Source organism: Musca autumnalis, unplaced genomic scaffold, assembly GCF_047663935.1.
Source record: "Musca autumnalis isolate F117 unplaced genomic scaffold, ASM4766393v1 scaffold_3, whole genome shotgun sequence".
NCBI lineage: Eukaryota > Metazoa > Arthropoda > Insecta > Diptera > Muscidae > Musca > Musca autumnalis.
The window spans coordinates 250360052-250386480 of record NW_027411866.1 but is presented as its reverse complement, the minus strand read 5'-3'; the positions used below and the strand labels follow the sequence as shown (position 1 = coordinate 250386480).

The window sequence follows — 26429 nt, the reverse complement described above, 5'->3', positions numbered from 1 at the left end:
TTTAGTATGGAGGTCGGGTTTGGACCAGAATAGAACTGATTAGTTTTTGGCGATGATCGTGAAATGTTAAAGGGATGAAATGGACCAAAAACAAAATTTTTGCTCGATTTTGTAGCCGCTCTGTAGGTCGCAATAATAGTCCGATCGGCGCGAAATTTTAAACGTAGTTTTGGTTTGAGATGAAGAAGTAGCGTGCAAGTCAACGGTATGATCGGATAATATTTAGCGGGTTACATTGATCAAAACTTTTGTGTATACATTTAAATAAAAGTTATCATTTATCAAAAGCTAGCCCGGAAAGCTAGTGCACAGGGATAGTGGTATAGGGTATCACATGGTCGGCCCCGTCCGACTATAGTCTGTTCTTACTTGTTAGTGATAAATTAATTGTAATTAACAATATACAAATTTATTATTTTGTGTTCAAGTATAGAATCGTGAAAGGAAAGAGTGTTACAAGCATCAACATAAAACTGTTATGCTTGGTTTACATTTGGCGTCATTTCGTGATTTCGAAGGCGTTTCGTGATTTCGCTTGGAATCAAGCATACAAAATGAAATCATCTCATTTCGTGATTTCAGCAAAATCAACATCGAAAACACAGTACACATGATATACAACCCTGGTTTGCCTAAAAAACTAACAAAAGTTGCAACACTTTTCACGTATCACAATAAACAAGGTAGATGGTCAATTGCTGTAACAAAAAATTTTATCAAAATTTGTAAACAATGTGAAAAAATGTTAAATTACTTTGTTACAATGCTATTTTTCATTGTGTTCCCGTACTTTTTTAATGGTAATGTTAGAAAAAACAGCGAATTGTCAAAAATTGCTTCCCCATACAAATTTCGTAAAAAATACGGGAACGGAAAAATGACGGAAATTGCAAAACCTCAGCAGAAATGTCAAAATCAACGTATCAACTATCGTATTTAGATGCCAATGAACATGCTGCTAGTGTCTAGGCCAAAATTGAATGGCAGAAAACAGGTGAAGAGGGTGTTATTCGGCGCTATTTTTGTTTAAAGAGAAGTGCAAGTCTTGCTAGATTTCGGAGTACGGGAACGCACTAAACGGGAAAACTACTGCAAGTAGTAATATTTTCCAGGTTCTAAACACAACTTTTATCTATCAAAATTTATTATTATAATGTCTCAACGATAACATAATTTTTTATTTTTAATTTTACGATGATTTTCAAAATAAAGTTGTAAATTTCTATATTGTCGTATATTTTTGATGACTAATTCAATTTAAAACAACTTGTTTTGAAAATTCATATTCTATCAGCTGCGCATACGCATCTACCTTGATTATTGTAATATGAAAGAAGAAAAAATAAGTGTAAACACCGGGGTGTATTTCAGGATTTCGCGAAATCCAGCGGATTTTGGAGCGCAAATGTGAACTTGGCATTAATTCACATCGCTATGTGACATGGCCACACAGCAATTATTGCATGATGTGTTCTAATGCTACCAAAAAAGAAAATTATACATTACATTTGTAGAAAAATGAAATTAATGAAAATATCTGTATAATAGGAATCAAAATGAATAGTTTTATGTGTATGTAATGAATTTAACAAAAAAATAAAGAAGAATCCTCTTTAAGCCAGAGAGTGTAATACTATGTTTACATTTACGAAATCCACTCGATTTCATCTGTCAATTCCTATGCGTATACGTCAAATGAAAACTAATCTGAAATCTATTGGATTTCATTTGACGTTTGAGCAATGGAATTGACAGTTGAAATCGAGTGGATTTCGTAAATGTAAACATAGTATAACAGTTTCTTGTGAGGGTAATCAAAAGTTGTATTTTGATTACTTTTCAAGAGACACATCATTATGTTACATGGCCACACAATCAATTATTGCATACTGTACTACAAAGCTACCCTGCCACACATTAAATTAGTAATAGAAAACATTAAATAAAAGCAAATTATAGATTAAATTTGTTTAAAAAACTTATTGGCGGGAATGTCTGTATAGTAGTTTTATGTATGTGTAAGGAATTTAAAGAAGAATTACGGATGAATCCTTTAAACCAAAGAGTCTACCAATGTTATTTCACATCATCATGACATAGCCACGCAACCAATTACATGTTGCCTACTGTATTATAAAGCTACCGGGTCATACGTTAAATTAGTAATGGAAACATTTTATTCATTTAGCAAATGATGGATAAAATATGTGAAAAAATGCATTTAAGGAAGAATCGTTTAAATCAGTATATTTTTGAGATTAATTATTGACCTACAGTAGATGAACTGATATTAGGTCTGTGTTTTTTTATGCTAGTTCTAGGGCAGCAATCAATATACTGCCAAACTTCTCTCTTTTTAGTAACATATTGTAATAATTTTTAGAGTTGGGCAATTTCGTTCCATTGAACGATCCGGATCACCAACTCCGGTAATTTCTTTGACAAACTGCGTATACTTAATTTCACACGTTTGTTTTTATGATGTTACTCATTCGTCTTTGAACGAGGACAGTGATCCGGATCGTTTAATTGAACGAGATTGCCCAACTCTAATAATTTTTACAAAACATATTTTAAAAATACTCGACAGAATTGGACAGACCTGATATTGCTAATAAGGAAACTAAGGAATTATTTCATGTGCGTGTGTCCGATGAATAAAGGGAAATTTATGAATTATTCATTGAAGGAAGGTAGTTTTTAATCTTCAATTTATTTTTGAAGATTTAACCAATATAGAGACGAGGGCAAGCAAATTTTTTGTTCAATTTTCATGCGGCTATATGTTCATAGGAATTTTGAGCCTTCAACAACTTCACTAAACATTTTCATCATCTTTAATTGGGGTATAAAATGGAATAATTATTAAACTTTTTTAAAGACTTAGCGACCCAATTAGGTTCGCAGTGACAAAAATACGTATTTTATCTGGTTTTTTAGAGAAAAGGAAAAAAGCAGTAATAGGCGGAGTTTTTGGTACCTCATTCTAATGACAAGGTAACCCATCTGAAATGCCATGGCTTCTATAGAACTTCTACGTTTACTTTTAAAATAGTAAAGGTGGCATTATGCGTTTTTTGAAATGAACCGTTTCTTCAATAACACGTTGTAAAACTTGAAGATTCTTGCTGGTGATGGAACAGAGCTTAGAAATGTCACAATTTATAGCTTCCAATAGCGACAGGGGAATAATTTTTTTTTAATTTTCTATGTGAACTCTGCTGAACTGTGCTATAACTTCGACTGATGTGACCTTATGTAGCTTTAAATGTTGCACAAATTTATTAAAAGCGTATGCTTTTAGCACGCCCGCCAAAAATCAAGTGTACTTTTCAAAGTCTATTCGTTCTCTCGAGAACCTTTCCATATCAATGAGTACTTTGAGACAAATTGTTTTTTGACAAATTTAACTATTCAAATGTCAAGTCCTTTTGCCAGATTATCATATTTTGTTTCAAGTGGATGCAAAATTAGAATAGCGAAAAAATTTATAAAATAATTTTCCGCATGTGATGGCAAATTTGTACAATGAAGTGAAAGTCAAGAATTCTATATCAAGCTGAAAATAAAAATATTCATCGATTTATTTAAAGATTTCAAGTTTTATTACTATACTCCGAGATTATCTACGCCTTTGCTAATATTTTATTTAATCGTAAAAATGTCGAGAACCATGTCAACAAATATAAATACATATAAAACAAAAAAAAAAAATGTAAATATTGATAAGCAAAATAATCTGATTTTAAATTTGTGACGACTTTTTTATTCTTTATGAATTTTACAAAATTAAACTTGTAATAGATGATCCGGATGACAATTAGATGTGTCGTGTGACATACATGTTTTATCTTAAATATGACAAATGCTAATAAGAGCACGCTTGCCACTTAAGCTTTGACAGAAGTCTTTTGTCTAAAATATTGCAATAATTGTTCAATTTCTATTTAAAAATAATTTTCGTATTCTGTCAATAGAATTATTTTGGTCCTATTAACAGAGTTTGTGAAAATTGTGTATTAATTTATAAGTAGAAGGTTCAAAAATGTGTTTTCTTTGTTAGCAAAAACAAAAAACTCTTAAATTTTAATTTTATTGTTAAAATTACTTAATGTGAACCTGCTTTTAGCTGTGACCTAAAAATACGGTTATGCATTTGACATCTCATTTTGGCGGGAAATTACAGCTAAAGGCAGGTTTACATTAAGTATGTTTAATGTTATTGAAGGGTTTTATGTTTTTGTTCATAAAAACCGATAAATAACAAAGAAAACGTCTCTACCTCAGTTGTGATTCATAAGTTAGAAACTAAATAGCGGAGAAATAAAGATCATATTACATAAGAGTTTTTGCAATTGTTGGTTAATATATAAAATATTTTATTATTGCAAAAATTTGACACTTTTATATTCCTTGCGACTTTTGTACATTGTTTTTTCCCCTCACAATTATCATTCATAATTTATTTTAACAATTCCATTTTTTCCGTTCATTCATTTCAACAATTCATTTTATTTAATTGCATTTCTATTTTTGTTCTAACACTCTAAATTGATATTTACACAAAGAATAATAAACGCATCACCCCTCATGCTAAAAATCGTTTAGCATGTTACTGTATTTGGCTTAAGTTAAAAAAACCGAAATACTTGTGTGATTTGCCCATATTTTAAACAATTTATCTTCTTTAAGATTGTTGTTTGTAGCCATAATTGTTTTGTTTTCGTATTGTTGTTAATATGTATTTGTTCCTATTTAACTTAACGTTTCAAATAGTAATTTAAAAATTTAATTTTTTACTAACACTTTTTTCTTCAATGTTTCATTTCAATTTTTGTTTTTTGCCACAGACACCGACAATGACAAATTGTCCGGTTTACCACATTCGACAACCGGTTCATTAAGCTCAATCATCACGACGTCTATAGCATCCTCAGAACCTGATCCTGGAGCGGGCGGCGGTGGCGGCGGCGGTGGTGGTGGAGGTCATGGTGGTCCCGGCAGTCTTGTTAGTCACGATGGACAAAGTAGTGTGGATGAAAAAATGGCCCTTAATCGACCCGGTATTAAACAGGAGAAATGGACAACGATTTTAATACAGGTTTCAATACCTTTCTTTTTGGCTGGTATTGGTACAATAGGAGCTGGTATCATTTTGGGCAGAGTAGAGGTAAGTCAATGAAACATGGGCTTTACTTAAGTTGTTGAACTCTGTTCAACAATTAGTTTTTAAGTATTTGAATTTAACATACATTATGATTTGAATTCAGAATCCACATTAACAGAATTGTTAAATATGGTAAATTGCGTCAATGAGCTTTTACTCATTTAAAAATTTCACATTTAATTCTATTTGTTTCGCTTTATCTTCTTTACAAACAAAATGTCTGAAAACCAAATGAATTTTTACTTGTTGTATAGAAGCCAACCATTGAAGTAGCAAGGAGCTAAATAAAGCAGAAGTATAACCGCACTTTTATATTTAAAACATAATCTGCCTTTTTACTTTCACCAAAACGCAAGCGCTTTACAATCCTAGGAGTTATCACCGCTACAACCATAAACACGGTTGCCACAGAATATTACCAAATTTGTAACTTTTTATAGAGTTGGTATCTTGGTAACTTCGTTTTTGGTTTGGTAACTTTTTTAAGGTTTGATTGAACAAACTATAAATGCTCTGTTCTAGAACCTGGGTTTGTTAAATCGGTTATATATAAACGTCCTATAATTCAAGCCAATAGTACGTTTTCATGTAAACGGATTTAATAAACCCACTGGATTTCAAATGTCAATTCCATAGCGTAAACGTCAAACAAATCCTCTTACAGCCTGTTTCTGTATGTCGAAACGAAAATGTGTGCGAATGAAAAACTACCAAACTCGTGTGTGTGTTTTCAAATTTGTTTTTGTTTTGAAGCAAAAGCAAAGGTAATAATATTTCGAAAGCTAAAGTTTGGGTGTGTTTCATTCGCACACATTTTCGGTTCGACATACAGAAACAGGCCCTTAAAGAAGGGCCAGAAGTATTATATCGAACTGTTATAAAGTCGTATGGCGACACATCGAATCTTATTCAATCTTCCTTTAAACCGTTAAGCTTCATTTACATATTCATTTACTATGATAATGGAATCTAATGGAATCGTAATATTTGGTGTGTTCGTTTACTCAACAATTTGTACAAGTTCAGTAACTTCTTGTAATCGGCTAAGGTATTTTGCATTGTACTGTAGAGTAAACGAACAACATCCAGTAACAATTCGTACAAATTTCGAGTAAACGAACACACATATCACACTGGTATAAAGGAACATGGCAACACATTAAATCCTCTTTTATCTTCTTTTTATAACATTAAGCTACGTTTACATATTTATTGTTAATTTATTATAATACTAGGATCTTATGTAAACGTAGCTATAAACCACATAGGTATGAAGTTGTATGGCGACACATCAAAGCCTGTTCTATATTTGTCCCGGTCCACACTAACGTGAATTTCATGAAATTAGGTGTTCTCAAATCGAATTCCCCACTACAGCAATTTTATGATTTTACTCTACTATGGAGGTCGATCTAGACACGCATAATTTCATGCAATTTTTTCAATGAAATCACTCTAGTGTGGACCGGTGCTCTTTTTATTATATCGTTAAGCTGCGTTTACATATTTGTCATTCATTTATTATAAAAATGCAATCTAATGTAAAAGTAGTCTTACATCACACTGATATATAGAAACATGGCGACACATCAAATCCTATCTTCTTTTTACACCGTCCGCCATAATATGTAGGGTATAATTAAATTTGTCATTCCGTTTGTAATACATCGAAATATTCGTCGGAGACCCTATAAAGTATATATATTCTTGACCAGCATAAAATTCTATATCGAAATAGCCGTGACTGTCCGTGGCTTAAAATCAAGATACAGGTCGCAATTTTTAAGATATAGCTTTATAATTTTGTGTAGAAGTTTCTATGTTGAGTATCGGTCCACATTTTGATATAGCCCCATAGAACCGTACCTCCCGATTTTCGGTAGTTTGAAGGTTTTAGTCTCATAATAACACCGAAATGGCTGACATTTGGTATTTACTATTCTTATGGTGAATAAAATTTGTCGGTATATGTCCACGTTTTCATATAGCTCTCATAGAACAGTACATCCCGACTTTCGGTATTTTGAAATTTGTGGCAATAATATCCCGCCGAAATAGCTGCAATTTTGTATTTAATCTTTGTTGGGGGCATAAAACTTTCTACTTGAAATTTGTCTGTACAGGCCCACGTCATCATATACCCCCATAGAAGGGTACCTTCCGATTGTCGGTATTTTATAGGTTGAGGCCTCAATATCTCAACGAAATGGCTGAAATTTTGAGTTTAGCCTTCATTGGCGGTATAAAACTTTCCACCAGAAATTTGTGGGTATAGGTCTTCATATAGCCCCATAGAACCGCATTTAAGAATTGTTGGAGGAAGTAGATTAATTTTTCCTACTCCAGAAGTTATTATTTTACGGTAGAAAATCTCCACACAGAAAATTTTCAGTACAAAGTGATTATCATCAGTTGCAAGTTTATTCTCCTCCAATGGATTAGACTTAACGTAGATAAAGGGCTTACTATTTACTAATTGTTCATATTTACTTCAACACAGTTCGTGGTGGAATGGATAAAAAAATCGGCCCGACCGAAGTTGACACCGTGATTGTTTTAAAAACAATTAGGTATGTTCGTTTACTAAATAATTTGTACAGATTGTTACTGGATGCTGCTGCTGTAAAATATGATAATCGCTTACAAGAAGTTACTGCACTTGTGCAAATTATTACAAATTATTGAGTAAACGAACAAACCTATTAAAATCCGTTTGGTGTAAATTCTATCAAGTTGTTATTTCAATTAAATTTTTCAACAGAGAGAGTTAAATCTACCCTACACTCTCTAAAAATGCAAAAAGTAATTGTTATTAGAATTTGTTGTTTTTGTTGTCATTATGCTATTAGCTCGGGATTTCATTATAACTTGTTGTTCTTTTTAATTTTAATGTTTTACGCATTGCTTATTTTCAATGAAAATTGTTTCCTTTCTCTGACTCTTGATGACACAAATTCAATACCAACCCAATAAATCTTTTTCATCCAACCATGGGTGTTAATTTGTAATTATTTCATTAAGAATTTCATTATAATAATGTTTAATCAATTTTAATGTTTTATTATTTTTTGTAATTTTACGTACCTAGATAGATAAAGTCATAATCATGTTCCCTTCGTTGTTCCCACAGTAAAAAAACACCAAATGATTATAATCTGTTTAATAATTGAATTATTATTTTTGTTTGATGGTTGGTTGGCTGGCTGGTTGGTGAAAAATTTCAATGACATCTCTGACAATCATGACATGCATGCAATATGATTTAATAATAATTTTTTGGTGTTTAATACAAATATGTACTTAGTTGATGTGGTAGAACAGTAATGTACTGAGAATTCTCAGTGCTTTGAAATGTGTACGTCAAAACGCATACATTCTTCAATAAACAAATCCCCCTCCCTCACCTACAAAAAATGTTTGATTGAACGTCGAAACATTTGTTTATTTGGATTGTCATATTTGGGAGTAAGACATCGATTGTGTGACGTGCATGCGATAGGCTTACTCATCGTGGCCCAAATACACACAAAAGCTCTATGAGGGTTCCCTTTATAAATATAAAAGCACCTATTGTAGATATATAGTGACGGAAAACGTTTGCAAATAATAATGTATCATTAAAAAAGTTCCGAGGTATTACATTATAGATAACATTTATTTTATAAGATTGACATTTATTTTGTATTTATTTTAAATTATATTTCATTCAAAGACAATACGTATGAAATTAAATACTTGTATTGCATTTCATGTTTTCATAATTACAGTTATGTAAGGAAAATGTCAATAACGTTATTTTCTTAACTCCTCCTCTCTTTGATACAACTGCATTTTATATCATGCTTTTATGGGAAGAGTTTTATTGACATGTCATCTCTCACCTTATAATCGTAATTCTCTGTTACAGTTGTTTTTAGAGACCAAAAGAATGTGTTACATTAATTTAATTTGCAAAATTGTTAACTCTAACATAATTTGAACGTATGTATACCAGAATTATATTATTGTAACAAGCAATGATTGCAATGTTATTAAAACATATCTATTATTGCAGTTAAATAAATGTGTACTAACGCCTGAAAGTATGCTTTCTATTTATAACAGCTTTCTTTGCGATACACAAAAAATGGCGCCAAATTTCCTTTGTAAGACTTGTTTACATCACATATTCTAGGTTTTTCGCTTTATTGAACGAAATATAATTGGAAACCTTTAAAAATTAACCCAGCACAAGATTTATTAATTAAATAATAATAATAATAGTTATTTATTCTATTTTCTCAATAATTAATTTCTTTTCTTTATTTCTTTACAGAAATGGCGCGTTTTCAAATCGGTTAGTGAACTTTTCATTCTCGTTCCCGCTCTATTGGGTCTCAAGGGCAACTTGGACATGTGTCTGGCGTCACGCCTATCAACTCAGGTCAATTTAGGCAATATGACATCGCGTAAAGAAATCACTCGCATGATTGTTGGCAATATAGCGTTGGTGCAGGTGCAGGCCACTGTTGCATCATTCCTGGTTGCCATGTTTGCGATAGCTGTTGGTGCTGCCATGGATGGTAATTTTGAGTTTGAACATGTTATGCTGTTAATAGCATCGGGCATGTTTACGGCAACATCATCGTGTTTTGTATTAGATTTTGTATTAGTGGCTGTGATATTATTATCTCAAAAGTATAAGCTGAATCCGGATAATTTGGCGACACCGTTGGCAGCATCAATTGGTGATGTTGTATCAATTAGTTTGTTATCATTTATTGCTTCGCTGCTTTTCGATCACATAAGTAAGAGGGAATGTTATAGGTATGATTTGAAATGGTTTGTAAAATAAGTATTTTCTTATTTTCAGAAACGCACTTATGGATAACATTTGTTGTGGTCGCCTGCTATCTGGTCTTACTGCCAATGTGGGTAACAGTTGTTCTTAAAAACAAATATACTCGTCCCGTGCTCAAGAGTGGTTGGGTACCTGTACTATCGGCCTTATGTATTAGTGGGTAAGTCAATTCAAGTAATACATTCAGAATAAATTCTTAATTTTTATAGAAGATTTTTTCCCTTTTCCATGGGACTTCTATGAGAAGATATTTTTTTATTTCATAAAAGATAAAAGGTTTTCCTATTAGAAGACCAAGAGGTCTTCATAGAAGAAAATATTAGCTAAGTGTTCTGTAAAAACACATTTCGTCTTCTTTGTTCCTCAATATGTTCGTCTTTCGTCGTTCTCTTATAAAAGATAAAGAAACGTGATAACTAAACTTGTTCATAGAAGAAGACTTTTTAAAGGACATTTTAAGATATTCTTTTGTTTGGACACAAAGTGTCTTCCCAGAGAAGATCCTAAAATCGTCACTCTTCTAAAAGTAAAAAATCTTTCGCAAAAAGGACCCAGGATTTTTAATAGATTCTGTGGCTTTCTTATAGAAAAAACATGATTCGTATTGAAGACCCAAAGTTCATTTTTTAAAAAATACGTAAAGGCACATAAGAAGGCACACAGGTCTTCCTCTTATATAATACACGCAAAGGTCTCCCCAAAGAAGAAGACCCAAGTGTCTTCTCGTAGAAGAAGGGTCTTCTCATAGAAGACACAAGGGTATTCTCATAGAAGACACAAAGTCTTCTTATCAAATACACATAGTCTTCTCATAGAAGACATAAAAGACATAAGAGTCTTCTTATAGAAGACATAAGGGCCTTCTCATAGAAGACATAAGGGCCTTTTCATAGAAGACACAAGTTTCTTTTCATAGGACAGACAAGGTTCTTCTCATAGAAGACACATAAGGTCTTCTCATAAAAGATACGAAAGGCCTTCCCATAGAAAATACGCAAGATCTTCTCATGGAAGAAACACTGGTCTTCTCATAGGAGACACAAGGATGTTTGGACGAAATGTGTTTCAGACAAACAATTTGGAGTCGATTTAGCTAGCCATGTCCGTCCGTCTGTCTGTCTGGCTGGCTGGTGCGCACTATAACCGATTTGGTCCATACTTTGCATATCGTAAATTTTCTACCAGAATTAGATGAGGTTCCAATATGGACTCAATCGCTCCACTCCTTTGGGTACCTCCCACACAAAATTTCGGATAAGTTCGGTTTAGGACCTGGTCTCGAATCGTTTTGAGTTTTGTTGTAACAACTTGTATTCACCGCCACCTATACTACGGTACACGTTTTATCTGGGGGAAGTCCATACTTCCTGAGAAAATAGCCTGAAACGTGAAAAACCCCCTATGACACCGTGTATAGTGGTCCGAGCGCAAGATAACTCCCGAACGGATCTGCCGATTCGGTCCAAACTTTGGCTTTCGTAATATTTTGTCCAAACTTCGTTTAAGTTCGAAGATAATAATATCGGTCCACTCCTTCAGGTACCTCCCCCACAAAAGTTCAAAAATTATTTCTGTTGAAGCAACTTACATTCGCTGCCTCATTTACGACGCTCCCAAGATCCTTTGGAATTGAATACCGATGCTGTTCGTTGTGGTCCTGTTTACAACCATATTATGTTTTTCGTGGACAAGTCCATGCTACCCGGCATACTGGTCCAAAGTTATAGGATGGGCCACTAGTGAGCCCACTATATTTCAAAAAGATATGACTCTAAGGTCCACTTCCATACCTCAGTGCCCCCTACGCAACAATTTAATCCACATTGTTGTCGGCAAGTTCAAATGTCCAAAATTCACATAGGCTGAGGGTATATCTCTGTCGGCAAAGCCGGCTGATACTTTTTTACTTGTTTTTATTCATTAAAACTTTGAAGTTTTGCAAACTAAATTTTCTTCTTTGTGCCTAAAATTATGCTTTAATTTTTTTAAACTAAAATATTTCATAACTAACCAATTTCCATTTTCTTCTTTCAGTTTGGGTGGTCTTGTTTTAGACGCTGCTGTAGATGTATTCAATGGTTTCGTTGTATTCCAACCGATTATTAACGGTATTGGTGGCAATCTGGTTTCAGTGCAGGCTAGTAAAATATCAACAATGTTACATCAAAGTTCAATTATTGGTATTATACCGCCACACACGAAGATATTTGAATGGCCCTGGAAGGCACTTTTCAAAGGAGGTAAGTTTGACACACACAAAACTCGGGAATTAATAATACATTTCCCTTTCTTGTTTTTCAGTACCCTATGCTAAGACAGCTCGTTTGCTGATTATGATGTCAATTCCCGGTAACGTTGTGTTTATCTTTGTTGCCGATTACATTCACATGTCACAATCGACTGTAACATTCTTCTTTGCCATTTCATATATACTTGCAAGTTTAATACAGGTATGGTTTAAAAAAATCAAACTTCTCCTTCTTTTATTAATATCTCTTCTTTTTCGTTTCCCAAACTACCTATAGGTAATGCTGCTGATGTACATTGCCCACATTATAGTGCACGCCATGTGGAAATGGAAGATCGATCCCGACAACTCCTCTATTCCCTATCTTACTGCTTTGGGCGATTTGCTGGGTTCAAGTTTGTTGGCCTTAGCTTTCCTGTTCTTGCTGTCGATCAACAAAGAATATGGAGCCGGTTATGATGTATTAAATGCCTCCAACTAGATTGATGGACCGCAGCAAAGGCGGCAAACTACTCCTCCCGCCCTCTGAACCACCACCACAACCACTCACTCGCCTATCCCTCCACCACTAATTAATTCTTTTCAAGAATTTTAGCCATAGTGATGCATTATCTTATATATGAATTTATATATAGTGTGTTCGATATACATAGTTAAATTGAACATAACCCCAAAGTTGTAGTTATGATGATGATGGTAACGTCCGTTAATACAACTGTAAAGTTAAAAGAAAGATGAAATGAAACGAAAAAAGACAGACCAGTGCTTAGACTAGTTCATTCTCCAAAGTACCTTAATGGAAGTAAATTAAACAACAAAACAAACAGAGAAAACCTTAGATTATTATTATGTGTATTTTAATTTATTTTAAAAAATGTGAAAATATTAAGATTAATTATGTATATGATGTATGTATGTATCAAAGTGAAAACTTAATATCAAGTATAAAACAAAGTATAGATTCCTTGTTTCCCCCTGATATTAGTATCCCATTCCCGCATTCCTCACATCCCTCCCCCTCCTCTAAATAAATATGTATGTTTATTTAAAATTAGGAAATTTAATTTGATAAACCAAAAAACGAAAAAATACAATAAAAAGATTCAAAATTGTTCCATAAATTATTGTGTTTTTAATGGGCAAGTGTATTATGGGAATAAGACGTTATGGATAAATGAAACAATTACTTTAAAAACAAAATCAGTCCTATTCTGAACATTCCCATGGGAACTGTTTCCCATGGGAGCGAAATTTCCCATTCCCACGTTTTCCATATTCTAAACGACGTGGGAAGAGCAAACCATGGGAGCTGAAATTTCGAAATTAGTTACACCAAATTATTATAGCATACTTTTGGGAGCTGTAATTTTGTTTTGTAATACAAAATGCCTATTTGCATTGAATTCGCGGTTTTTGAATTAGATTAGCAAAAGCACAACTCACTTAATTCAACAACCGTGCATTGATTTATGGATTTTTAAGTGAATGGAGTCAGCGATGTGTGATGTTGTAATAAGCACATTTTCTTCAGAATGTGCGAATTGGTGTAAGCATTTTTTTAATTAGTAGGCAAAAATAATTTTTGTGTATAAAGTAATCGGAACTTTTAAGTTTGTAACGAATTTAAAAATTTAACGAGTATATCGCTAGTTTTACTTATTCCTAATGATCGCTAGAACTCGTATTTTGCATATTTAAAAAAAAAATCAAAAAGATAAAGTCGGATATTTTTCTCAATTATTACATATTTTTGCGTGTTATTACATATCGTCACCATAAATTTCCGAAGAGGTATCTCAAAAAAAAAAAAAAAAAATAAATAAATAAAATACGTTTTTGATTGAATCTAAAACTAAAACACGTGCCCTTGAAAAATTTCAAGCTTCTACGTTCAAAAATAACGATCCTATTCAAGAAAAGGCATTTCGGAAAATGGAATAGCATTGCAATAATTTGGCATATATGTATGTACGTTTGTGTGATTGTTGTCGTGTCCGTTGAGGAGACTAACACGTTTTCAATAGAACGTTGGTCGTCTGATTTAAAAAAAACCCGAAGGTTATATATATATTATTGTCAATTACAAATTACATATACAGGGCAATCATGAATAAAAATTCCGTGCGGAATTTGTTCCCTTTCCCCAATTTCACAATTTTTAATTTTCGTATTTAAGTACAGAAATGTAATATTTTTGTCGATTAGGCGAGAATATTGCATAATTAGGAGTTTCTAGTAGTTTTTTGCGTTTTAAAATATTGAGTGTTAAAGAATTTTTCCTTCTTAAATTATTTTCCGTGCGGAAAAATTCCGAGGGAAATATTCATGATTGCCCTGATATATTATTGTTATTTTCCAATATATTTTAATAATTATTGCCAAAAATTCTTTATACCCTCAGCCTTTAGGCTAAGGAGGGTATATACACTTTGATACGATGAAAATGTGCCTCATCGAAATAATGGTTTTAGACCCCTAGTATGTTTGGACGAAATGTGTTTCAGACAATTTTGAGTCGATCTAGCCATGTCCGTCCGTCTGTCTGTCCTGCTGGCTGGAGCGCACGATAACTCTCGAACGGATGAATCGATTCGGTTCAAATTTTGGCTTTCGTAATATTTTGCCCAAACTTAGTTTAAGTTCGAAGATGACCTACATCGGTCCACTCCTTCCGGTACCTCCCCCACAAAAGTTCGAAAATGTTCGGAAAATTTGTGCGCACGATAACTCTTAAAGGGAGTGACCAATTTCGTCCGTACTTTGTATAGCGTAAAATTTCTACCAGAGTAATATGAGGTTCCAATATGGTCTCAATAGGTCCACTCCTTCGGGTACCTCCCACACAAAATTTCGGAAAAGTTCAGTTTAGGGCCATCTCTCGAATCGCTTTGATTTTTGTTTTGGCAACTTGTATTTACTGTCCTCCATACGACGGTACAAGTTTCATCAGGGGCAAGTCCACACTTCCAGAGAAAATAGCCTGTAAGATGCAAAAAACCCCTATGATACCGTGTGAGGTGGTTGGAGCCCAAGATAACTCTCGAACGGATCTGCCGATTCGGTACAAAATATGGCCTCAGTAATATTCTGTCCAAACATAGTTTAAGTTTGAAGATAAGCCATATAGGTCCACTCCTTCAGGTACCTCCCCCACAAAAGTTCAAAAATGTTCGGAAAAATTGTTCGTACGGTAACTCTTGAAGGGAGTGGCCGAATTGGTCTATACTTTACACATCCTAATATATCTACCAGATATAGATCAGGTTCAAATATGGACTATATTTGTCCACTCCATCCGGTACCTCCCACACAAAATTTCGGATAAGTTCACTTTATGACCTAATATCGAATCACTTTGATTTTTGTTGAAGCAATTTGCATTCGCTGCCTCTATTACGATGGTAAAAGTTTTTTTCAGGGGCAAGTCCATACTTCTTGAGCAAACAGCCCGAAGGGTGTAACAACCCCCTATGGCACCATATGTAGTGGCTGGAGATCCACTTCCATAATGGTCAATGTCGATCCATTCCTTTTAGTATCTCCTCCGCAAAACTTTTGATCTTTAATCCTAATCAACATTTTTGTCGGTTCAAATGCCCAAAATTTTTAAAACCCCCTAAATACATACGTATTTTGGGAAAAAATTGTTTCAATATACACAGGCTGAGGGTATATCTCTGTCTGCAAAGCCGACTGATTCTTTTTTACTTGTTTGAAATTGATTTGTTTTTACTTGCTGTGCTGCGTTAACAGAATCAACCATGACTCTCTCGTATTTCAATACATATGGTCTGTTCCAGAACTGCAAAAATCTACTAATTTTTACTACTTTTTCTTGTTTTGTTCGATAACATAAAGGAAAATTTTTTATCGGTGTAAAACAGTTAGATTCTTGCAGGTTTTTGTATCATATAAGAATATGCAAAATCCGAAGTCTACTAATGACATATTTTACAGTACATTTTGTATGCTTTTATTAAGCAAACACATGGTGATTATAAATATTTGCAATAATTTTGTCGTGTAGATGTCTTAAAATATGAAATTTCATAAAAATATGAAATTTCTTGAAATTTTTTTTCAAACTCCCACACTGTTTGCTGGGGAGATTTTTCCCACAAAAAGACACAAAATTCTCCCACAATTCAAGATAGAGAATGTATACTTTTTTCCCATGGGAACAAATTCCCAATTCGAACTTCATTCAGAATGAGGGGAGATGGGAAATGGGAAAAAAACTCCCACAAAATTTTGTTCAGAATACGAAAATGTGGGAATGGGAAAAAATTCCCAACTCCCAAGCGTTCAGAATAGGGCTGAAAATAGGTAAGGAGCTATATTTCTGCTTAGGGTTTATTGCTTGGGTTCGATTCCCAATCTCGTCAGCATCACTTTTTCCTGGTGGTTAATAAAACTTCAGCAGAATGCCAGCAACATTTTCTGAGTATTTCAACCGGAATAATATCTAAAAACCTCAGCAGAATGCCAGCAATATTTTCTGAGTATTTCAACCGGAATAATATCTAAAAATCTAGAAATTGGTGATGAAAATTGGATATACCATTGAGCTAAAAATTGACTGGGGCTGCATTCATTGATCCGACAGGGTTATTCGAGGGAAACATTTTTAATCTCCATGAAAATCCTGAAATATTTCATAGACTAACAAAATGGTTTTCCAATCACTAAACACTAAATTATATTTTTTAAAGAAAAACAATTTCCAGATAATGGGCCAAACGGTCCTCTCACAGATTTTTTTTCCAAGAATACTTATGTAAGTATGAAATACCAAAAAATCTTCTAAGAAAAGAACAACAGATCTTTTTATTGAAGACTCATTGGGGTTAATTTTACTCTTCCACAGATCAACATACTTCATAACCGCTTAAAGCCATACTTTTCCTACCACTAAAGAGATGTTTATCAAATGTCCACATAATTTAAAAAATCCTTTATATTTGCTCGTAACTCTCAGAACCTCGAGTAGTTGAGGGAATTCCCAAAACGTCATGGCTACTGCAAGTGTTCTATACAACTTGCTAATCCAAGGAAGGATCTCTCCACCCAGCAAAAGTATCAATGCCAGGTGATAAGCACACCTATAGAAGGACAGTGCACTAACTGCAACAAATTTGTTGAGAGGACTCCAGATATGACATTCAGGAAGCGGAATTCCGTAAGATTCGTTTTGACATGCAACGAGGATTTCAATCTCTAGCTTGGTTGTGATCACCAGCCCAAAGGCAGTGCTGTCTACAACGGCTACAGAGAAGAGTACAAAAAATCGGGGGCTTTAAGTTACTTCGTTTTGAAGTCGTAAGACAGACGCCAACGAAACAGTCACACATTCTCGCCTAATGTTACTGCTTCGTCTGCACCGGGAAATGTTCAGAAGTTACTACCTTGCTGAGAGTTGATAAATAAGTCACCGCCAGTCTACATGCACCTAACAAGTAAAGGAGAGGAGAATATGGTACCTGCACGACAGACGAATTAGACAGACAACAATACAATGAACCAGCCTCTTTCATCTGTTCAGTGAGAAGACATGGGGCACGGTGAGCCTTAACTAATTTTAAATGGAAGGTGCTTACACCTCGGAAGTTTTTGCTGATTCTGAAACTACAATTCTCATAGATGAGAAATATCATGAAACAAAAAAAAATCGCCGGAGGGATTTTAAAATAAATCGCGATTTAAGTTCACATTTTTAGGGGTTCTTTAGGTTTTCACGATTTTGCTTGGAAACCGCGAGTTCTATGTAAATGGCACTAAAGCTTCTATATCTCAAAAACGGTGAAACCTACGAAAGTATTATAAAGGTCAATCTTGTAGAGAATTTTCACAGCTACAACATTTTCTTTAGACTCATTTCGATACGACTTGCGGTTGCCAAGCAAAATCGTGAAAACCAAAAAAAAACCCTAAAATTGTGAATTTTGATCGCGATTTTTTTAAAAATCCCTCCGGCGATTTTGTCTCTTTTTTTATTTTTCTCACCTATGAACATTGCTGTTTCAGAATCCGCAAAAACATCCCATGTGTAAGCCGTTTTCATTAAAAGTTAGTTAAGGGACACTGTGCATGATATTGTTTTATAAGGGGGCGATACAGTCAGTGCATTGTCCCAATTTGAACTTCCATATCTTAAAAACGGTAAAATATACGAAAATATCATAAAGGTCAATCTTGTGGAGAATTTTCTCTGCTACAACATTTGCTTTAGTGCCATTTACCTAGAACTCGCGGTTCCAAGCAAAATCGTGAAAACCTAAAGAACCTCTAAAAATGTGAACTTAAATCGCGATTTATTTTAAAATCCCTCCGGCAATTTTTTTATTTCATGATATTTCTCATCTATGAGCATTGTTGTTTCAGAATCAGCAAAAACTTCCGAGGTGTAAGCACCTTCCATTTAAAATTAGTTAAGGCTCACCGTGGGGGCCATCAAAACCTGTGCGTAGGTTTGCCTCAGATGACATTTTAGTGGTAGTCGTTGATAAGCCTGTCATTGATAAGTACTGGTGGAAGGCCTTCCGCGGAAAATCAATCATATTAGTTAACGATGTGGACGGCAGCAAGATCGGCTTTGGAAGGGAAGCGATCTACGAGGTTAGTAATTGTGAGGATTGGAACTGTATTTCTTTAACAATAAGGGGTTAATCGATGAGCGATATTCCCTGCTTAACTCCTGCAGGATCTGTGAAAGCGAGGAATACAAAAAAGGTTGGAGCACGTTCTCTGTCGCTTGTTGTTGTAACAACGTGTTCGTATATTTTACGCAGTTATCTGGTTCAGGTACCTCTAAATCCAGATTAAAAAAATTATGCAACCTGGACTTACTGCGTCTATTAAGACCTGATTCTCTATTCGAGCCCACTACATTAATAAGACTAAAACCACTCGTGTTTACCTTGGCAGCTGGCGTTCTTCTGCTGCGATGAATAGGGGATGATATCTACGGCATTCACCCTGTACCTTTGTACGCTTGCGCAACTGCATGGAGTATGAATGTTATTCAAGACTGCCCAGATAGGCTCGTTGATCTTGAGGTTCTCGTTTATACCTTTGGACCGCTCTCTCTTTCCAGATGATGAAGATCTCTCCTGACGTGCCTGTCGTCGGTATTAACTTGACTTCCTAACGAAGGTGACTTCTTGCAAGACAGGGGCGGGGGTATACATGTGATGACCGACAAGTAAGTCACAGGCATAAACTCTATAACTTGTCCAGTGTGATGATCAAAACCTGCACAGATGATTAATAATAATAATTGTTCCACAAACATCCCAGTCGGCACAAGGGAGGCTTCTCTCATATCAATTAGAGCATCCCGATTCATATTATCTGAATGATATGGGACCTACTGTTTATCGCCGAGTCCGAACGCCGTGTCTTAAGACAGAGAAGTTTTACATGGATGAAATACTCAGAAAATGTAGCCTATATTACTGAGGAGTATTTTGGCACCGTTGAAAATTTCATGTTGTCTGGCGGGGAATCGCACCCACGACCTTCAGCGTGCAAGGCGGGTGTGCATACCTTTGCACCACTGTGGTACAAATGATTGCCTTATCAAATAATAACTAAGATCGGCTTTGGTTGTAGACCGTCAGCATGGAGAAGGATTAGGAACCCAAACCCAAATAAGGGACTAATCGATATCTGCTGTTTTACTGCCTCTACAACTCTCTAAGAACATTGGTGGAGATTATTTCATCTTACTGACATGTTCCTTTTATGGAACTAGCAGAAAAAAGGCTTATTTAATGATAATTAAAAAATGTACTCACATTTCTATTTATTTCACACGCGACGACACAAATCTATTGAATTGATTATCAATACGCAATAGCTAATTAAAATAAATTGCAAAAATCTTAAAAAAACGACTTTTTACGACGCCTCTTTGAATTCACAATAACTACATCTATGAGGAGCCCATTCAAACATTTAACGGCGTTAATAAGATCAAAGTGGGCGAAAGTCAATTTTTACGGCGTCAATAGAATGAAACTGCTTGACTTTGACAATAAGTTCAAAATAGTTCATTTCACAGAATCGTCAATTTCAATTATATTTAACCGAAGCGCCAAGTAATTATCTTAATTATCTTTATTTTGCTTTAAGCTTCATATTTAATACTACGGAAAAATGCAAAGACCAAGACGTACTTCGGAATTCCATGAAGAAGCTGGCGGCATACGTCGTCAATCTAGGTAAGGACAGTATAAATATGATTCAATTGATCGTCATTTGTAATGCTTCCCGCTTTCTTTGTAGGGCCCAGAAAAGTATAGCTCCATCGCCATCAACAGCCTCAAAATTTGTAACAAGGTAAGTTTTTGTCGAACAAGACCAATTCAAACGAGATAAGTCAAATGTAAGCCCCTGCGAACGCCAGATGAAATTGAAATTAAATCATTGTTTTGAAAGACAACTACGAAATAAGGATACCATTATAAAGCTCTGAAAGTCAAATGCCGGTTAAGCGTTTTTGGTGTCTACATATCGGGATGTACGGCATATTCGGGAGGATACCATGTACTGGAAGTGTTCCTCCTTTTGATGGAATATGTTTCGAGAAGTACACACGCAAGGCCTACACAAGCTCGGCCAGTTAGACTACTTCTGACAACAAAAATAGTCAGGTGGGCATATTGGTCAACCTTGTATATGCTTTGGGCACACTTTCTCCGGAATGAATACGCGCTTCAAAACGTTAAATGCGAAGCATCCCTTTAAAATGTACTTGTTTTGCTTTTTATTTATTTCACATAAGGGAAACCAAACCTTAAAGGCATCCTAGTAGTACCTAGATTAAATATTAAAACTAATAAAAATTTAATTTAGATTCCAAATCCATTTAATTTCTTCCCTAGACAAAGTCGAATTGCTCTTCCCACACGTCCCAGTTCTACGGATCGAGGAACCGGCTCAAGTAACAATGCATTTCTTACGGTACCCAGCACTACAGGTCGCACTTCAATATCCACACCTATGTCCACGACGAAAATCACCAGTAATCGTGTACTGTTCACAGCGGAGAAACATCGTGGAGGAACGACAGCATCAGGCAATGGAAGTGCCTTACATAACGACAAAAAATGGGTGCAAGAACAGACACAACGTATTACAGAATATTTAATGAATCAAAATTCTATTGGTGGTCAAAGCACCGACTTTCTGCAGAAGGGCCTTCGCCAAATGTCCATTAAACAATTTGTGGCCATAGTGAATTTTTTCCTTAACCACATTTGGGGTAAACGTTATGTTGTGGGCAATAACCATGTTGAGGATATCATACAAATACTACAAAAGTTACAATATCCTCATCCTGTGAATAAGTCATGGTTGAAAACTCCAAATACCCAACATTCGTTTGGTAATGTCATTGTCTTGTTTGATTTCCTAATGGATTTTGTACCACCCTATGTGGATGATGATGTGATGCCTCAAGTGGTGGACTATTTTGAATTGCAGGAGCCACATGAAGTTATGAATGGCTCGCGCATGGCTGAGGATATATTTCAAAGTCCAGATTTGGAATTTCAAAGGGAGTTACTAATGAATACGGAGGAGGGATTTACTCTGTGGGACACCCAAATGAATGATGAGTTCAATAGTTTGCAGCAAGAAACCTGTAACCTTCTCATAAAGAAAACATGTAATTTTCCCGATGCAGCAGCAATTCAAGCAGAAATAGAAAAATTATCTGCTCAACTGAAATCCCTTGAAGATATGAAACCCAAAGAGGACAAGGAATTGATACGCTTGGAGGCGAAATTAACAGATGAATTTGACTTTTTGAGTAATGACATGGAAGAGCTGAAGAAAGATTTTCACACTAAAAGACTGACTCAACAACAATTGACCAGAGAGAAGGCAGATGTACTCAATGAGGTGGAGAATATGGAAAGGGAAGTTTCCGATCTGCAGCAGATAATCAATCGGCAAGTTTGTACCGTTGAACAGCGAAATCAGTTGATGACAGATCAAAAACATTTGGAACACTTATTGTGTATAGAAGAACGCACTTTACGCGATTTGGAATCCCGTAACCACAATCAACAGGTTCTCTATGCAAGAGTGCTTAAACAATTCACTGATCGTGTGGAATCATTTAATGCTTTTATGCGAGAAATTGCCTTTTCAAATATACCAGAGATGAAGAAAATCTCTTCGGAAGAACTACAACTCCCGCTGCGTCCCGATGAGCAGCAACTGCAAAAACTTATACCCCAGCTAACCCAAATCAGGGAGGCAACACAAAAAGCAATAAAGCAAAAGAAACAAGAAGCCACCGAAATACAGCATCGGGCCAAAGACATTATCGATGAAGTTGATACCCAATTACAAACGAAATTAAGTTCATTACGCCATCGTTTCACACAAGCAACGGAGAAATTTGAAAAGATGTGTCAAAAAATGAAAGAGCATGCTGCCAATCTGAATATGAAGGCACAAGATTTACAAAGCCAACTTCTAACAGTCGATAAAAATATTGAACAAATGCAAGGTGTCATTGAACAGAAACGTAAAGAAATTGAGGAGATGAAAGAAAAGAATGAAAAAACCATGAAAGATGCCGAGGAAAGGCATGCCAAATATTTGGAACAAAGGCGTACCTTCATCAAAGCCTATGATGAAATGTTTGAGCAGACCGTTAGTGGTGATGTTTTGAAAAAGTTGACTGAACAGGTTCAGCAACAGGAAAAAGAGTTGGAGGCATTGCGCAATGAGTTTCAAAGTAGTGAAATCGTTCAGTTGGAGTGAGAATGGAGTATTGTTTTCCTTTTTTAATGTAATTTATTATTTTTATTTTTGTAATGTTGTAATTAATAAAGATGTGTGTTGATTGTAGCATTCTAAGGACTTGCCTTTGAATATTCTCGTTAAGATTGTGGTGCCATAGTTGGGTTAAGTTAATGAATATTAGGCTACAATAGGGTCTGTTCCTTTACTTTTAAAAATAGTAAAAGTGGCAAAAGTAGTAAAAGCTGTGACCTTCTCTGACACCAATTGTATGCTTTCATCAAGGAAAGGAACACTTTTCGATTAAAAAGTGGTAAAACTTGAATATTCTTGCACGTAAAGGAACAGACCTCTAAAGACAGCTACTTTACTAGGAAAATTTGGTGTTTGATGTGATTGTCCCAGAGACTGGAAATATACTAATCATAGAGAATGCAGTAAATTTGAAAAAAAAAACTGTGGTTAAGGCAGGGTTAAAAATACGTAATGACAACCGTTTCGCAGTTTTATGCTGTGAAGCTTTTTCCGTCTTCTTATAAGGTGATGTTTTCTCAGTTGGTGCAGCCACATTGACTTCCTTGCAGACTTTGGAGGTTTTTGAATCCGGTTTTTCCTTTGCTTCACCCTTGTCTTCCGGGTTCGTGTTGGGCTTAGAGTCGGACCCCTTCACCAAATGGTCCCTTTACGGAGGTTTAGGATTAGACCTTTCAGCCTTCTTCATTCCCTTCTTAGTTGAACTCGGTTTTGGAGCAGAGATCGACACCACCTTTCTGCTTTGGGCAGTAGGTTTCGTCAGCTCTACGTTTTTTATTTCCGCTGCGGCCTATTTAGGGATTTTGTTTGCCTGCAAGGAGTAGAAGAAAAATCTTGCTCATCTGAAGATCGCATCGGGTTACATGAGTACAGGTTCTCTCGAACTTCCTGAAGTACCTCAACTTGCTTCTAATAAATAAGATTTCCTTCTCAGTATGCAAATTCGCGTCTCGCCCCACGATATTGCGTATATGTTTCACAATACATTTATAGTGCTTCGTTTCCTTAACTTTTCTGGCAGTTCTGCCATTGAGGTCATTGACTGTTGTTGGAACCTCCTTGGATTCCACAACATCAATCGATGATCCCGTCTTTGAAATTTTTACCGGTTTGTGCCGATCAGTACCACCGATTAGTTCCTTCGTCCATTTTACTCTCGTCTTCCCTGGTAGACTTGGCAAGGATCACCGTAGTGTTCAACTCGTCGTCAGTTAGGGTCATATTGTTCTTCTGGAAGAAGTCTGTTCAGTTGGTCGAGAAGGTATCGGTAGACTGGTAGAACTTTGCGACTACTTTTTATTGGTCGCTAACTTACCGAATAATATCGTTAACTACCGAAATTAAAAGCATTTTAATTTTAACGAGTTTTGTCGATAACCAAAAAATGCGTCAGAGAATCCCACTACAGGTCTGTCGAAATGTTACCCCTCAGACAGATCTGATTCAATGAATAAACAAATAAAATATCGCGATGTGCAGAGCTTGGACCAATATCAGTCAATAGTATTGACTCAATACTTTCGATAATTATCGTTTCCATCTGCCATTTTATTTGCTCACTGTAGGATTTTTTTAAAGTTTTTGGACCATTGTGTCAGGAAGTATGAACATGCGCACGAAAAACATCATACTGCTGTAAATAGGTCCACAATGGGTACCTGTGTTAAAAATCTCAAACCTGTCCTCGAGGTATTGGGAGGTTACACACATATACTTGGAAATTGATGTACAAAAAACTTTACGATGTGCAAAGTTTCGTCCAAACCGAATACTTTATTCGTATGTTATCCTGCTCTCCAGTATTTTATTTGGCGCCGGTTGATTTCTAAAAATGGTTGGAGCAAACAGACGGATGGACAGGAATATATCAAATCCAAATTGTCAGAAACGCTGATGGGATGACATTTTTTCACAGTTAGGTCTCGTCTGCCTGATCCCAAATACATATATAACATTTGCTGCGGAAGCCCATACTTCCCGAGATATGGGCCTCTAAAGTTGCGAAAATTCCTTTGTGCATAAGTTGAGCTGACTCGCTCAACTCGGATCGGAATGAAATTTTTTTCACAGGTAGGTCTTGCCTCCCTGATCACGACAATATATAATTTTTATACCCTCAGAATTTATGCTAACGAGGGTATATACACTTTCATACGGGCAAAATGTGCCTCATCGAAATAATGGTTTTAGACCCCAAGTGTGTTTGGACGAAACGTGTTTTAGACAATTTGGAGTCGATTGAGCAATGTCCGTCTGTCTAGCTGGCTGGAGCGCACGATAACTCTCGAACGTATAAACCGATTCTGTTCAAATTTTGGCTTTCGTAATATTTTACCCAAATTTAGTATAAGTTCGAAGATGGGCTATATCGGTCCACTCCTTCCGGTACCTCCCCACAAAAGTTCGAAAATGTTCGGAAAATTTGTGCGCACTATAACTCTTGAAGGGAGTAACCGAAAAGTTCAGTTTAGGTCCATCTCTCCAATCGCTTTGATTTTTGTTTTAGCAACTTGTATTCATACGACGGTACAAGTTTCATCAGGGGCAAGTCCATACTTCCTGAGAAAATAGCCTGAAAGTTGCAGAAAACCCGTATGACACCGTGTGAGGTGGTTGGAGCGCAAGAGAACTCTCGAACGGATCTGCCGATTCGGTCCAAAATTAGCAGTTAGTAATATTTTGTCCAAACATAGTTTAAGTTTGAAGACAAGCCATATCGGTCCACTCCTTCAGGCACCCCCCCCCCCCCCCCCCCAAAAGTTCAAAAATGTTCGGAAAAATTGTTCGTAAGGTAACTCTTGAAGGGAATGGCCGATTTGGTCTGTACTTTACACATCCTAAGATCAGGTTCAAATATGGACTATATTTGTCCACTCCATACAGTACCTCCCACACAAAATTTCGGATAAGTTCACTTTAAGAACTGATATCGAATGACTTTAATTTTTGCTGAAGCAACTTGCATTCGCTGCCTCAATTACGATGGTAAAAGTTTTTTTAGGGGCAAATCCATACTTCTTGAGCAAACAGCCCGAAGAGTGTTAAAACCCCCTATGGCACCATATGTTGTGGCTGGAGATCCATTCAATGTCGAAACGCCCAAAATTTTTAAAACTCCCTAAAAACATACGTAAATTGTTTCAATATACACAGGTTGAGGGTATACCTCTGTCGGCAAAGCCGACTGATACTTTTTTACTTGTTATTTGGGAAGTCCACACTTTCCGAGATATGGGCCTCTGAAGCTCCGAAATTTCCTTTTTAAAGGCCGGCTAATCAGAGATAAATGTACAATTTAAAAGATATTTTATTCCCGTGCCCGAAATTTGCAACTGTCCATATGAATATACATATATCCCCGACCGAAGGTCGGCTATTTAAGA

The 26429-nt window shown here is 35.6% G+C and overlaps 2 protein-coding genes and 1 long non-coding RNA gene across 8 annotated transcripts in view; 2 read left to right on the top strand and 1 right to left on the bottom strand.

Moving 5' to 3' along the window:
* Window positions 1-13376, top strand: part of LOC141399304 (solute carrier family 41 member 1) — a 141116-nt gene extending 127740 nt beyond the window's left edge. For all 6 annotated transcript variants that reach the window (XM_073977799.1, XM_073977793.1, XM_073977798.1 and 3 more), the window contains 6 exons: window positions 4851-5170; window positions 9483-9954; window positions 10020-10167; window positions 12042-12247; window positions 12309-12457; window positions 12533-13376. In XM_073977799.1, coding sequence (XP_073833900.1) covers window positions 4851-5170; window positions 9483-9954; window positions 10020-10167; window positions 12042-12247; window positions 12309-12457; window positions 12533-12736 — 1499 coding nt within the window. In that variant the 3' untranslated portion in view covers window positions 12737-13376. The remainder of the gene's footprint in view (window positions 1-4850; window positions 5171-9482; window positions 9955-10019; window positions 10168-12041; window positions 12248-12308; window positions 12458-12532) is intronic.
* The window catches only part of LOC141399305 (uncharacterized), a 58592-nt gene extending 38412 nt beyond the window's left edge, over window positions 1-20180 (bottom strand). Inside the window, exon 1 of the long non-coding RNA XR_012411809.1 lies at window positions 20052-20180. This is a non-coding gene — a long non-coding RNA (uncharacterized lncRNA). The remainder of the gene's footprint in view (window positions 1-20051) is intronic.
* Window positions 20181-20307: 127 nt separating this feature from the next.
* On the top strand, window positions 20308-23130 carry Ndc80 (kinetochore protein Ndc80). The gene is made up of 3 exons (XM_073973524.1): window positions 20308-20477; window positions 20542-20595; window positions 21141-23130. The coding sequence occupies exons 1-3, from the start codon at window positions 20413-20415 to the stop codon at window positions 23032-23034; spliced, it is 2013 nt and encodes a 670-aa protein (XP_073829625.1). The 5' UTR covers window positions 20308-20412; the 3' UTR covers window positions 23035-23130.
* Window positions 23131-26429: the final 3299 nt, after the last annotated feature.